The sequence below is a fragment of the Hypanus sabinus genome, chromosome 7 (assembly GCF_030144855.1).
Source record: "Hypanus sabinus isolate sHypSab1 chromosome 7, sHypSab1.hap1, whole genome shotgun sequence".
NCBI classification, from domain to species: domain Eukaryota; kingdom Metazoa; phylum Chordata; class Chondrichthyes; order Myliobatiformes; family Dasyatidae; genus Hypanus; species Hypanus sabinus.
Window position 1 is genome coordinate 164,923,393 of NC_082712.1, and position 15,256 is coordinate 164,938,648.

The following is a 15,256-nucleotide window of genomic DNA, read 5'->3' on the forward strand; positions in this document are numbered from 1 at the left end:
TCCCCCCCCCCCCCCCACCCACCTGCCCTCACTGCATCTCTTAACTCTTTCCATTTCTTCCTGATCTTCACAATCCTGCCTCAGCTGATTTGTTCACTTCATTGGACCAGCTTGGGTCTGAGAGCCTAACACATTGCTTCTCTGCTTGTGTGATTACTTCATGAATCAGAAGTTTAATTTGTTGCCTTCTTGTTTTAGGAATTTGCTCAAAAGCAGTGCAATTGTACGCTCAGGCCAACAGTGCAAATGAAGGTTCAGGCCACCACTGTAGTTTCAACCCTTGATTAGCAAAGGTTACATCACTGCAGCCAATTAACATTTTTGTTTCAAAGTTTTACTGTTTTGAGGCCTGTTGCATAAAAATACAAATTATGAAGCATTCTAAAGTCAACTATATATACATGTCACTCATTTTAATTGACAAAACTTTTTGTATGACTTAAAAGTTCATGAGGACTCATTTCACAGCATCTCAGATTTTCAGCAAATGTATAAAATTGCTGAGAATAGCTTTTGTATCCTTGAAATGCAGTCAGTAGCTGGCTGTATTAAGTCTTTGTAGACAGCAATTCATTGATCATCTACAAGTTTATGATGCCCCATGCTTGATTATACCAATGGACTTTGTTAACTGCTCTGTTATACTAGAAAAGCCACTTTCAGACATTTCATCTCAGACATTTCCTTTCTTCATCTTCCCATGTTAAGTTTGACTTCTGCAGAATTTGAGCCTTTAGGAGTTTACTGTTCCTCTTGGTCTGAATTCTTGTACAGCTGTCAGTTCAATCACTCATGCCTCCAAATGTCTAGATCCCAAGGACGAGAATTACCAAAAGTTATCAAACCTCTCTCCGTGATTTAAGGAATTTCTTAAAAACACTGTTTTTGTTCAAGCTTTTAGCCATTTAGCCTTAACATGGCAAATGCTATCTCATCTCATGATGTTAGGTTTTGCTCTATTACCCAGGTCTGTTAAAAATGAAACCTCTATCACAATATATGGGGGAAATTGAAATTGTTTAACTGAACTTTAATGACCATATTTCTTTATTGTCTTTAGTATTCCCCCTTAAAGTTTATTAAAATAAATAAGCTTTAGGATGAGAAACACAAATGCTTGGTGTTATATATATCCATATGCTTGATATTATAAATAGCCAAATGCCTATACTTCATCTTCTTTCTATGGTTGATTATGTAAAAGATGAAGCAAAATAGAGTTCCAAGCAAATTTAAATGTGGTACTTTGAAGCAAATATAATGACGTCTGTAAATTTACAGTTCCTTTGTCTAAATAAATGAGACAGGAACCAATACTGTGTAAGTAACTTCATGATGTGGATTAGCTTACTTTAGATGTTAGGATTTTCCATGCACACCTCTAGATTAAAGCTCCATCTGTGAGAAACAAAGAGTTAATGTTTCAGGTCAACTACTTTTTCCTGTCTTAGGACATGGGTCTGGAAAGCAAAATTCATTGTCTTCTCAGAAACTTCCTACTTTTAGAACTGAACACTTTGTTTTTAATTTCAGATTTCCAGAATCAACTGTGCTATAAGAGGTTTACTTGCTGAAAGCAAGTCTGGATAAAGACAAGGGAACAGCATTTTCCTCAGTTTTTGGTTACAATAAATATCCCTATACAACCAAATGAGATTGTGCAAGTGTTGGTACAGTTGGAGACAAGAGAGAATGTAACAAAAAGTCCAGAGCTAACTTATAGACAACAATGGATTTTTGAAATAAAAACAATTATTTTTTTAAACAAGTAACCATTGTAAAAATACATATTTTGTTAAAAAGTGTACAATTTAATATAATTTATAATATCAATTTGATTTTAATCTTATTTCACAAATATTTTACTGCATTTTGTCTCCAAAATATTACTTTCTTTGGACTAGTACCCCATTACTTAATGAAGTTGAACATGACTTAAACAATTTAAAACAAAAGTCACAATTTAAATTACTGAAATCACATCAACTGAGATGCACATGAATTATACAACCAATAAGAACCACCTGCCAATTCTTTAATCTTCTGTCACAAACGAGAAATCTATACATAAAAAATTATTACAATTGCCCCCCATACACTTCTCATACAAACTGAAACTCATTTGTCCTTGGTTGGTCAAAGCCCATCGTGTACTGCTGACTCCAGTCAATTTTGCTTGGCTTGAGCAGACCAAAACAACGGCATTGGAAGAAGTCCACTAAGTTCTGGAAACAGCCATGACTGCAATAAATACATAACATAATTTTCAATTACAAACTAAGATTTGATAAGAAGCATAATATATCCCCTCATATGTTCCACAAACAACATGGCTCTACTGAAGCAATAGTAGATGTATCAGCAACAGAACCTCATCACAAAACACACACATATTTCATGAAGTCATGCCCTCACCTGCAGCTGAACACTGGAACAGGCTAAGCAAGTGGCACTAGCAAAGAGGTCTCTCTATCTGTCACAATATCAGTGGTTGCCTGGTGCCCAATGATGAGGCTTGACAGTGGAAGATGGTGTCCCTGCAACCTCAATACCAGGCACCTCCTTTCACAGCTAATCTTGATCATTGGATACCCTCTGAGGACTAAGCCAATCCACCAGGCTGAAAGCCCATAGGAACAGTTAAAACAATTTTCTAAATGTTGGTTTTTGATTAACATGCCAAACAATTTAACATAATAAGCAGTTGTTACACTAATCATATTTTTGAAATAAATAATTGACAGCCCTAACTTAACAGCTTATTCTGTACCCTTTTCAGCATATGCTGCACTGGACTGAGAGCAACAACTTTGCTGCAATAATAACATTTTATTATCCTCATGCACAATGCATAATTCTCTGGTGTAGCTGCTATTGTCTTTTATTTTGGCTGTGGTGGTGCACGTTTTTGATTACAATAATTGCTGGTCAGAGATAAAAATGATGGATTACTCTTTGTGCAGAAATCCTGGGACTCTGTCACTTCAAGGGCAGTTTCTGTAGATTTTATGGCAACTCTATCGATTTTCTAAGGCCAATATTAAGAGGTGTAAACATCCCGTATTCTTGAAACAAGTGATAAGCAAGCAAATTGATTTGACATTGGAAAGTTGATATAATGAGCATATTCATGGAAGTATTTTGTTCTCTATCACAAGCTATTAAACCTCAGTTCCAAGACTTACACAAGTAGCCAAAGCTAGTTGCAATATATCCTAAATCCTGGGTGAGTAAGCTATTCCACAGGTTCCTATTAAATCTCTCTCCTCTCACTGTAAAGCTATGTCCTCTAATTTTTGATTTCCCTAATGCTGGGAAAAAAACTATACACCTTCACCCAATCTCTACCTCTCATGATTTTATACACCTCTATTTCCTCTTTCATTCTCCTAAGCTCCAATAAATAAAGTCCCACCCTCCTTAACTTCTCTCCACAACTCAGGTCCATGAATCCTACCAACAACATTGTTGTAAATCTTTTTTGCACTCCTCTCAGCTGAATGGTATCTTTCCTATAGCTGTGTGGCCAAAATTGAACAAACTATTTCAAATGTGCTCTCATAAATGTCTTCTTGTGCAACTCTAACTTAACATCCCAATATTTGTACTCAATGCCTTGAATGATGATGACCAACATGCCAAAAGTCCTTGCCACTACTGCTTACCTGTGATGCCACTTTTAACGAACCATATACTTTTATCCCTAGATCTCTCTGTTCTACAAAAAGTCCCAGGGCCCTGCTGTTCACTGTGAAAGTTCTACCCTTATTACTCTTCCCAAAATGCAACACTTCATTCTTATCCAAATTAAACTTCTCTTTCCATTCCTCTGCCCAACTACCCAGCTATCAAGATCTCTCAGTAGTGTCTGATAACCATCATCACCATCCACACGACCACCTACTTTAGGTGTCATCTGCATACCTTGTACATTCTCATCCAAATCACTGATATACTTACTTGAATGGATTTTGCTGAACTCCAAGAATATGTCCAGAATGCGCACGTTTGGTCAAATTGAGCCGTTCATTGGTTGTTAGACCCAAATACAAAGTCTAAATTTAAAAAAAGTTTTAAACTGTCACAAAATTTATTTTCCCCATCTGCATCCCCATTTTTTAAAGTATATCAAAATAATAATTGACCATGAAATGTCTAAGTTTTGTGATTCAGCAGCTCATGCTGTCACATTGCATAATACGATGCTTTATACAGTGAACCAAATCTTAATCCTGCTACTTAATTGTCTTGCCAGCCAAAGGTCATGCACTAATACTGCCAAAAGAGCCAGATCACAAGAATTATGTCAAGATTTAGTGAGCTTTGGCAGAATCCTACACACTTAACTCACTCAAAGCATGTGCTTACTTTAAAAAGCTACTTTTCAAAGGGGGCTTCCCTGACGTAGTTGCACGATAACTCAGCAGACTAGAGTGCACAAAAATTAAATACACACAAAATGTATAAACGATACAGAATATTCTATGAAAGAGAGGATAAATTTTAAAAATGTTCTGCCATTTCAACTATTAAGCTAAAAGCATAATATCTTCCCCTTGTTACTTTCAGGATGCTTTTGTGAATGTGATTACACTTTGTAAGTGCAGATTTGTTTAAGTTAACAAAAGCCTCAATCTGCAGTTACACCATTTCAACAAAATATACTTGAAGCAGACTGCGATTACTGTAAAAACAATGTTTACATTTCAGAATTTTTTATGCTAGATCCAAATTAAGATTACAAATGAAACTGAAGTACATGTTTGGAGTACTAGCTGCGTGAGAAAATACCAGGATAGTGAAGTGTGAAATTGTATTTCAATCTATTTTAGAATTTTATAAAATACTGTGCAAGAAGCTTTTTGGGTGAGAAGTAGTGTCAATTCACTGCACTGCTCCAATCGCTGAAATGAGAATTTCAACAGCTAGAAACTGAGTTAAGGTTTGGTTTTTAATATGTGCCTCTTCATCTCTGACCAGATACAAGTTAGAGTTCATGCCTTCAGATTTTGAATTCAAGAATAGTTTGACAAACCCTATCTACTGCATAAGACCAATGCAATTGGGCTGGGGAAAATAAGTTTAAATGCTCATTTAAATACAGTAAGCTGATTTGTACAGGAACAGTGTACTTTACTCATGATTGCAAGAAGTCATGCTGAAAATCTGCTATTAATTTTTCTAGGTTTTAAATTTGACAAACCAAGCTTATGGCTAATAATGCACAACAGTGGATAAATAAATTGATACTTTTATTTTTCTATTCAAACTTAATGCACAGGCTAATTCCTAGAAAGCAGAGATGACAAGAAAATCAAAGTGAATTGTTACGAATTGTTAACTGTATTAATCAAGGAATCTAAGTGTTCCTAATAAACAAACTGACATGGGATGTTTATCTTCACATGATATCCTATGCCAATATTTATTGGACATTGAAAGGTGAAATTTCGGATAAATAGAATTTCAAAATGTTCTTATGCTTAAAAGACAAACTGAAGCTACTGGCAACCACCAACCTCTTCCTAGAGTTGATACTCTGCCAAACGTTTTAGGCTTGCTGACTTTGACCACCCTTGAAGACTCATTCTGCACTTCTCACTGCCTCAGTAAAGCAGCCAATATAATCAAAGACTCCACCTAGCCCAGACATTCTCTCTTTTCCCTCTCTCACCAGACAAAAGAAGATACAAAAGCCTGAAAACAGGTATCGCTAGGCTTAAGGTAAACTTCTCTCCCACGGTTGGTTATCAACTCTTGAACGGACAAAAGATGGACTCTTTGGCGTCACAATCTGTATCATTATGATATTGATCTTGTTTACCTGCACTGCACTTTTTTGGTAATTTTACACTTTATTTTAGCTCAATGCATTTTGGAATGATTTGATCTGTATGAAAAGCTTGCAAGAAAAGCTTTGCCATTCGGGATCTGCATCTTGATATATGTAACAATAATAAACCAATACCAAATATGAATTTTCATACCAGCTATATACCCTACTGCCTGTAGCTATCAGTTAAGTCACTAACTGCACAAATTATTTGTCGCACTTGACCTTCTGTTATAATTACTGCATAAATGCTTAACCTACTATCAACCTCATTAAATTGTATTCGTGCAACGAACAAAGGTGTTTCGGGAGCTCAAGTATTAAACACACAAGTACCAACTTTGTGTGTTGCTCCAGATTTCCAGCACGTGTAGTCTTGTGTCACCTTATTACATTTAGCTGCCACGTAGCAGTAACTGAGGGTGATTCATGACACAATTGCAGTTTAAGGGTCCTTTAAGAAAAACAAAAGGTAGCAATGGGCTACTTTCATAAATATGTAAAATGTATATTAGTGCTAAAATGTTAAGAATTCTCAAATTTCAACAGAGTATATAAACTGGGCAACTTTCCTCATTTTTACCAGGTGTCTCAGTAAAGTGTGCCACAATTTTGTATTGTGACAAGGGGCAGGTTATTGCATCTTTGGCACAGCACTAATTAAATTCCACAGATAATTGGTAATTATTGTTTACCTGATAGAGCTGGTTAAATAGCAGAAATATAACCCATGAGGAATGGAATATCACTAGCAGAAAAATCCAAACTATCCATGGAGAACATGAAATAATTTGGATCAGAAGTATCCATAATCCATCCTTTTCATAGCTGGTTACACAATGTGAGGACCAATCTGTAATCATGTGAAATAACAGGGTTACTTTCTAGAATGCTTGCAATACATGCACTCATCATACCCAACATTCCTGAATGCAATAATGCAAATCGAATGACTTGTTCACCAGACTAATCACTATACTGACTGTGCTTAAATTTAAATTGTGCTTTATTGTTGTGATGGAAAATAACTGGTTCTTTGAGTCTCAACAGCAGAGGCCTGGACACACACAGTTTTAATAATAAGGAATTTATTTACAAGGGGAAGTCAGGTCAACACAAGCAACTACAATATGCTAACAAAAAACACTTAGGGTTAACACGTGTGGGGAAGGTCCACATACACAGGAAGCGGTGTGGGGACAGGGTACAGTTACACATACAAAGAACAAGGGAAAAGCACTACAACAGCTATCCCCTTAACCTTGGATAGCTGCGGCTCCCTTACCAGGACCAACAATAAACCTTCCCAAACATAAATCAATGCACTTACCTTCAATGAGGTGGTCTGTAAGAGAGACCGAGCCAGGCACATGTCTCACCTTTTATAGCATGGGGCTGGGTGAAATAATCCAATTAAGGTGACCAATAATTTAGGTGTGCATTGATTAGTTGGGAGGGACCAAATGTTGATTGGCATGTGGTGTGTCCTCCAACCAGCCAGGTGGCAGTGCGTCTGTCATGTGGCTGGTATCTCTAGATACAATTATTTATTTGAAACTTTTTTTTGAAAACTTACTAGCAGTTAGGATCTCAAAATCTAGTTGGATAGCTTACAGTACTAATGCTATTGAAGCAAACAACATGATGAGCCACCAATCCCTCTTACTGGAGAACCCAGGACTGGGGTTAAGGAAAAAGGAAAAATTTCACTCGAGGGTTGTGAATTATTGGAATTCTCCAACCGTCAATATTTGTGAAAGAAAGGAAAAGAAGTCATATGTGAAAAGCATAGTATATTGGCAATGAATTTGATATTCAACCATAACCCTAAATGACAAAGCAGATTTGAGAAACCTTATGGCAGCTGTACCATATACTCTCACTTTCAGATATTCTTTTGATCAGATAATCTCATGTAATTATTTATTTTATTTAGATAAGACTTTTGAGCTCTTTGAGCTGCACTGGGCAGCATCCCCCAACAATTCCAATTTAATCCTAACCTAATCATGGGACAATTTATAATGACTAATTAACCTATTAACTGGTATGTCTTTTGACTCTGGGAGGAAACTGGAGGACCCAGAGAAACCCTGTGCATTCCACAGGGAGGATTTCCAGAGACTCCTTATAGAGGATGCCGAGACTGAATTTGGAAGCCTTGAGCTGTAATAGCAACAAGCTAACCACTATGCTACCACGGCACCCAAAAACTGACCAAATATTCAACTGATTAATAATCTTACAGTTAACTTAAAGCAGTGAAATACAATAAGAAATCATACTAAGCAGTTGTGCCACTGCAGTAACTTCTCCACATTGTACTTCTTTATTTCACAGGAGGTAGCCATTTAGTCTATTAATTCTAGTTTTCAAAGCACATCCATCAATTTAATACACGCACTTATCTCCCATTCCCTCACATGCTCATCAGTTCTCTCCTAATTTCCTACACCCACTTACACTAGAGGCAATTTACAAGAGCCAAGTAACCTAAGAGGTTCTTTATAAGCCACCTTTAGAAAATAAATTAATTAAAAATGTACTCAAAGAATTATTATTAAGGTTCCTACAGATAAAAAGGTGTCCAATAGATATCCACTCCAATATTATTAACTTTACTATTCATTCTCTGAAGAATATGCATCCAATTAGCCCTCAAAAGCCATTGCAAATCTTGTAGACAGAAGGTGCCAATGTAGGACAAGGGAAATATGCTCTTCTTGAATTGGATCAAAAAACATTTCAGAGGAACACATACAAAATGGTGGAGGAACTCAGCAGATCAGGCCACATCTACAGAGAAGAATAAACAGTCAACATTTCCAGGCGAACCCCTTCATCAGAACTGGAAAGGAAGGGGGAAGAAACCAAAATATGAAGGTGGGGGGGGGGGGGGGGGAGGATGGGAGAAGAGTGAATTGTTGGGACGTGATAGGTGGATAAAATTAAAAGGCTGAAGGAGGAATTTGATAGGAGAGGAGAGTGAACCATAGGAAAAAGGGAGAGGTGATTGGCAGGTGAGGAGAATAGATAAGAACAGAGCCAGAATGTGGATTGGAAAAAGAGGTGGAGAGAGGAGAAATTACTGAAAGTTTGAGAAATTAACATCATCAGGTTGCAGGCTACCCAGACGGAATATGAGGTGTTGCTCCTCCAACCTGAGAGTGGCCTCATTGAGGTAATAGAGAAGGCCATGGACTGACATGTCAGAATAGAAATAGGAAGCAGAACTAAAACAGGCGGCCACTGGTAAATCCTACCTGTTGCTGCAGAGTTAATGTGCTAGACAAAGCATTCCCCAATTGACATTGGGTCTCACCGATACAGAAGAGCTCTGGATGTATTTGACCATCACAAAGCCTTAAGGTAAAGCGTTGCCTCAACCTGTTTGGAGCCTTGAATAGTGGTGAGGGAGCACTTGTCTCATTTGTAGAGATAATGCCCAGACCATACTGCAGACAGTTTACTATCACCCAAGTATTGAAAAAGAATACAGTGCTTTCCCGGTGTATATGACATATAAACTCTTCTCGGGCTTCCATCCGAGTCCAGGTATCGATTTTAACCACTGTTTCAATGACAAACTCCACCATCTTCATCAGGGATGATGCCTAAGCCCATCTAGTCCGGTGGTATATATGCTCAACTCTTGTCATCCATCCCTCCTGATTGGTTAGTCCTCAATGAATCAGGTTTTCACTGTCCTGCCTTGTTTAAAATCATATTCCAGTTCTTTGTTGTAATTTTTATTCTCTAGTCTTATTTCAATGGCTTCCTTCACTGGGCAGTCCCAAAAACCACTGGCACAGCACAGCAGTTTTGTGCCGAAGTCAATCCTGTGGTCATTGTGTATGCAATGTTCTACAACAACCAATTTCTCCAGGTAACCCAAATGGATAAAACTCTGACCCTTGAAATAAGATTAGAGTTTAAGAATTTCAACAGACGTCTCACTCTACGTAACTGGAATCCAATTTTAAACAAGGCAGGACAGCTGAAACCTGACTGGTTGAGGACCTACCAATTAGGAGGGACAGACGACCGGAGCTGAGTATATACACACCGGACTATACATGCCTAGACATCATCCCTGATGAAGATGGCGGAGTTTGTCATCGAAACGTTCGCTAAGATCGATATCTGGACCTGGCTGGAAGCCCGAGAAGGGTTTATAGCTGACACTGTTTCAATAAGAAGAAAATCAACCTTGCACAAATTATATCATTAAGATTTGTGCTTCAAGCAACTGACATGTTCATTTGAAAGGGAATATAATTCAATTTTATTTAAAATAACAGGTGTGCTTTTGAAAGGCAATTAATAAGACGCTGGAAAAAGGCCACTTACACACAATCGTTCCATAGCTCATCCAGAGAAGTACTGTGAACATGAAAAACAGGAAGCTAACAAAATATCGCTGATTCCAAGCACCTGTTTTCAAAATAAAAACATGTGACAAAGGAAATGGTTGTTAAGATTTGGTATTATTTCTCACTAGATTCTTTTCCTTTGAGACTGTGGTTAAATATATCTTAACAATTACAATGTTTTTTTATTTTACAAACTTTAATATTGTGTGTAGAAATATTATATACTGTTATTATGAGGCAAAACATCGGCTCCAAAATGGCAAAAAATAAAATTAAAAATAAATGCTACAATTATCAAAATAAACAGATTCACGTTACTAATTAAATTGCAAAAAACCTTTATTAACCTGTATTAAAGAAAAAAATAAAATGGTCAAAAACAGAAAATTGAACTACTCCACAACCGAAAGGACCATATGGCCTTGATAGTATTGAAGTTAGTTCTATTTTACTGTAAGACTTTAGATAAACCTTGACCAGGGAAAGTGAGTAAGCAGATGGAATTTTACTTTATAACAGTACAGCTATCATTCTACAACTAAAAAGCTCCTGGACCAATAATAGTGGGAAGCATATAAGATGGTTGCAATACAATAGTTGTAAATAAAAGAAATCCAAAGAGTAAATATCAAACAATACATAGTAATCTTGATTACTCTTAATAAAATCTCTCTAACATTTAAAATACATTGCAATCAAACTACACTTGGTGGTCATTTTGTTCGGTACAGAAGTGGAACTCAATGTGGTCTTCTATTGTGTAGCCCAGCCACTTCAAGTTTCAATGTGTTGTGCATTCAGAGATGCTCTTCTGCACTCCACTGTTGTAATGCATGATTATTTGCATTAGTATCTCCTGTCAGTTTCAACCAATCCGACCATTCTGCAATGACCACTCTCATTTTCTTCCACACAGCTACCACTCTGATTTTTTTTTGTTTTTTTCCCCCTATTCTCTGTAAATTCTAGAAAATGTTGTGTGCAAGAATCCCAGATCAGCAATTTCTAAGGTACTTAAACAATCCCATCCAGCACCAACAATTATTCCATGATCAAAGTCACTAAGATCACAGTTATTCCTCATTCTGATGTTTGGCCTGAACAACGAATGAACCTCTTCACCACGTCTACATACTTTTAAGCATTGAGTTGCTGCCACATGATTGGCTGATTAAATATTTGTACTAAGCAGTAGGTGTACAGGTGAACCTAACAAAATGGCCACCGAGTATATGTTACAAGGCTCCATCCGCAAGACAATGGACAATCTTTGTTGATTTTTGTAGGAACCAACAAGAAACCTAGCTATAGGGTAGTCTTGGCCTTGATTTATGCTGATAAAAAAAGCTTCAGCGGTGCTACATACAATATCAGCATTGTATCCACTCAAACCCTCTACTGAAGATTACAAAAGGAAGGAGTGAAATTGGCATTATCAGTGAGAAGAAAAAAAATAGCCTCAAGAAACACACCCATATTCGATATCATATAAACCACACAACATAAAACCATTACTCATGCTTTACAAAGAGTAGAATAAAGGTAAACACTCTGGCAAATGATTTTGCCAACCATGCATTCTTATACAGAAGTAGCACTTCATTATAAAATCACATCAAATTATCAAAAACAAAGAAAGCAGACCATTTGGAGATACCTGTAGAAGTGCAATAGTTACCATTAAGCAGCCCTCATACAGGAATAAGAGCAGCTAGAGAAACAAGATTGATCTGACCCAACCTTAATATTACTAGCATTAATACAAGACCACTTCATGGAAACATCATCTTGTAAGAATAACTTTATTTATTCATTCACAGACAATGAAATTTGCAGTACCTCAATACTGATTTCTTGTTGAGAGCTAATTTGGCAGGTTTAGTTTAAACTAGTTCCAAAGCTACCACAATTCAGAAGTCTGATTGTTTATACATTGAGACTGCCTTGCAACAAAAGATGACTTACCAATACAACGTGAAATCCATACACAATGATGATCAAACTTGGCTACACAACGGTCACAAACAGGACAGTGTTTAGATCGCAGAGGTTTGCGCACCTGGAATATTGTAATTAATTTGAAAAAATTATCCATATTCAGAATGTTCAACAGCCATCATAAATGGCTTCAATGGAGACAAGAGGATCACAGCTGCAACAAAGTAATACATTTACATATATATTTTTAAAGAATTGAGAACTAGAAAAACGCTACGACAATCAATATTTAATCCCGTAGACACAAGAGACTGCAGATATTGGAACCTGGAGCAACAAAACTCAGTGGATCAGGCAGCATCTGTGGAGGGAAATGAATAGTCGATATTTTGCATTATCTACTGCTGTAGTTGTCACAAAGCTCTCTCACATAAATTTCTCAAAGATCAATAATCAATTTACATTGTGTGTAATTGAAGACTAGCTTCTTTGTGAGCAAGGTAAAAACTACAGCAGCTGTGGAATTTTGAAGATAATCATAGAAGAATGCTATTAGAACCATTTGTGGGTTATTAGTTGAGTCCTACATTTGAAAATTACGATTTGTTCTCACAGCAGTAGTTGCTGTTGACCAAGCATGTCAGCAATTCAACTGAATATCTCTGAAGACATACTGATACTTCAGCTGGCAAGAGTTTTTTTAAAGAAAGAAAATTACTCTTAGCTTTAAAGTTAACTTGGTAACTAGCCATATACTCAGTCGGTAGTGATTCTGAGGATTAAGCAAATCAATATTGCATTTTTCTTCATGTGTCTGAATATAAAAGGAATCAAAGGGTAAGGCTTAGTTCAGGGAAGTGGCACGTGGTGAAAGATGAGTTATGACAAAGGCTGATTGGGATACTCCTGCAATGAGTATGTACTATAAATTATTTAATCATTATTTGGCTTATCTTTGTTCCTTGAAAGAGATTTACCTTACACTAACACTTAATTTCCACTTTCAATAACTTAAACTTAGTTTATGGATACAGAGATTATTTTGTTTTCTGAAGATGATGAAATTTCAATAAAACATTGTCTTTTACTATGTTTCAATATGGTGAAAAATGTACCTATTAAACTTTGAGCCAATATGACCATATCAGATAGTCATATTGTAACAGCTCTATTTATTTTTGCAGGAATGTTCACCAATGAATTACCTTTAGCAGTGATCATGGGAGGAATAACAATGGGTGGTCAAATAAATGTTTTGACAAGTAAGACACTGCTTCAAAATTTTAAAAGTGCTTGTGAGATGCAGCCATGCAAGCAGAAAGGGAATGGGTCTAGGTCAGGGAAGAGAAGGTTGGAATAAAAGAAAAATCCAGTGGGAGAGGTGGGTGGGGGGAAGAAAAGCAACTCAACTGTAAACTAATATAGTATAAAGCAAAAATAACAAAATATTTGATGTACAATTAGTTAATTAGTAAAAACAAAGCATTTGTCACACAATATTAGTATTTCAGCTATAATTATAAAATTGCCATTAAGCTTGGCAAGTTAATTCTATTGAAGAATGGTCAGTGTTTCAACAGTATAAACAATAATATTCACTTACAAGACACATAGTGCAGAAGATCCTTGGGTCCAAGCAATCAGCTTCTGCAAGTGATATAACAGTCTGGAAAATAGATTTAATAGATTTCAAAGATCATAGTCATACAATTAACCTCCAAGTTATTTTAATTTGGATTGCTTCACCTGACATAGCATACCAAAAAGATGAAGAACACTTTCAAGCAGAATAATTGAGATATACAGGTTAGCATCTTTCATATCACTTTCAGGATATCATACAATCTGAGGTACTTTCTGAAATTTTATAATGCAGCAAAATGCAATGGACAATTAACTCATAACAAGGTGTCATACAGCATCATGCTAATGATTGGATGGTATGATTTTATGTTGATGCCCTATCAAAATTACAAAAAATAAATGCTTACGGTGTAGGTTGCAACAAATTGGATGGATCAAAGACATTATAGCCAAAATGACACAGAATGAGCATAAATAAGTCATCTTCTGTTGACAACATGTAAAGTGTGCCTTAGGATTTCTGAGGGACCTAAACTCCTTAGGAATTGCATAAATTCTTTTGACAAAGTCAAAAATATTGATGCAGTACTTGCTGGTGACATGAAAAATTGCAAGTTGTGTAGAGAATAAAGAAACTACACAGAACAGGACATAGATAGGCTAAACAAGTGGTCAAAGATCTGGTAAATTCCAGGAAATGTTAAACTGTCCATTGGACAAGAAAAACATAATAAACATAATAAAAAAAGTATATTATTTAACTGATGGAAGATTGCAGAGCTCTGAAATGCAAAGGTATCTGTATGTGGAACTGCCTAAACCTAAAAGACCAGTATTCAGATACAGCAGGTAATAAAGAAAATGCACATTGCACGACCGTGCAAAAATGATGAATCAGCTCACAGAGAGGAGGTGCAGTGGCTAACAGACTGGTGCAGAGCCAACAACCTGTCTCTGAATGTGAACAAGACAAAAGAGATGGTGTGGACATCAGGAGAGCATGGAGCCACCACTCTCCGCTGAACATCGAAGGCTCCTCAGTAGAGATCGTTAAGAGCACCAAATTTCTTGGTGTTCACCTGGCAGAGAATCTCACCTAGTCCCTCAACACCAGCTCCATAGCAAAGAAAGCCCAGCAGAGTCTCTACTTTCTGCGAAGGCTGAGGAAAGACCATCTCCCACCCCCACCCCTCCATCCTCACCACTTTCTACAGAGGTTGTGTTGAGAACATCCCGAGCAGCTGCATCACTGCCTGGTTCGGAAACTGCACCATCCCGGATAGCAAGACCCTGCAGTGGATAGTGAGGTCAGCTGAGATCATCGGGGTCTCTCTTCCTGCCATTACAGACATTTACACCACACGTTGCATCCGCAAAGCAAACAGCATTATGAAGGACCTTGTACACCCCTCATACAATCTCTTCTCCCTCCTGCCATCTGGGAAAAGGCACTGAAGCATTCAGACTCTTACAACCAGACTATGTAACAGTTTCTTCCCCCAAGCCATCAGATTCCTCAATACCCAGA

At 37.0% G+C, this 15,256-nt stretch overlaps 1 protein-coding gene across 1 annotated transcript in view; it reads right to left on the reverse strand.

Moving 5' to 3' along the window:
- Nucleotides 1-1,717: 1,717 nt before the first annotated feature.
- zdhhc13 (zinc finger DHHC-type palmitoyltransferase 13) overlaps nucleotides 1,718-15,256 on the reverse strand; it is a 49,916-nt gene continuing 36,377 nt past the window's right edge. The window contains exons 12-17 of the mRNA XM_059976040.1: nucleotides 13,748-13,810; nucleotides 12,172-12,265; nucleotides 10,184-10,267; nucleotides 6,529-6,686; nucleotides 3,961-4,055; nucleotides 1,718-2,241 (exon numbers count right to left, since the gene is read on the reverse strand). Coding sequence (XP_059832023.1) covers nucleotides 2,103-2,241; nucleotides 3,961-4,055; nucleotides 6,529-6,686; nucleotides 10,184-10,267; nucleotides 12,172-12,265; nucleotides 13,748-13,810 — 633 coding nt within the window. The 3' untranslated portion in view covers nucleotides 1,718-2,102. The remainder of the gene's footprint in view (nucleotides 2,242-3,960; nucleotides 4,056-6,528; nucleotides 6,687-10,183; nucleotides 10,268-12,171; nucleotides 12,266-13,747; nucleotides 13,811-15,256) is intronic.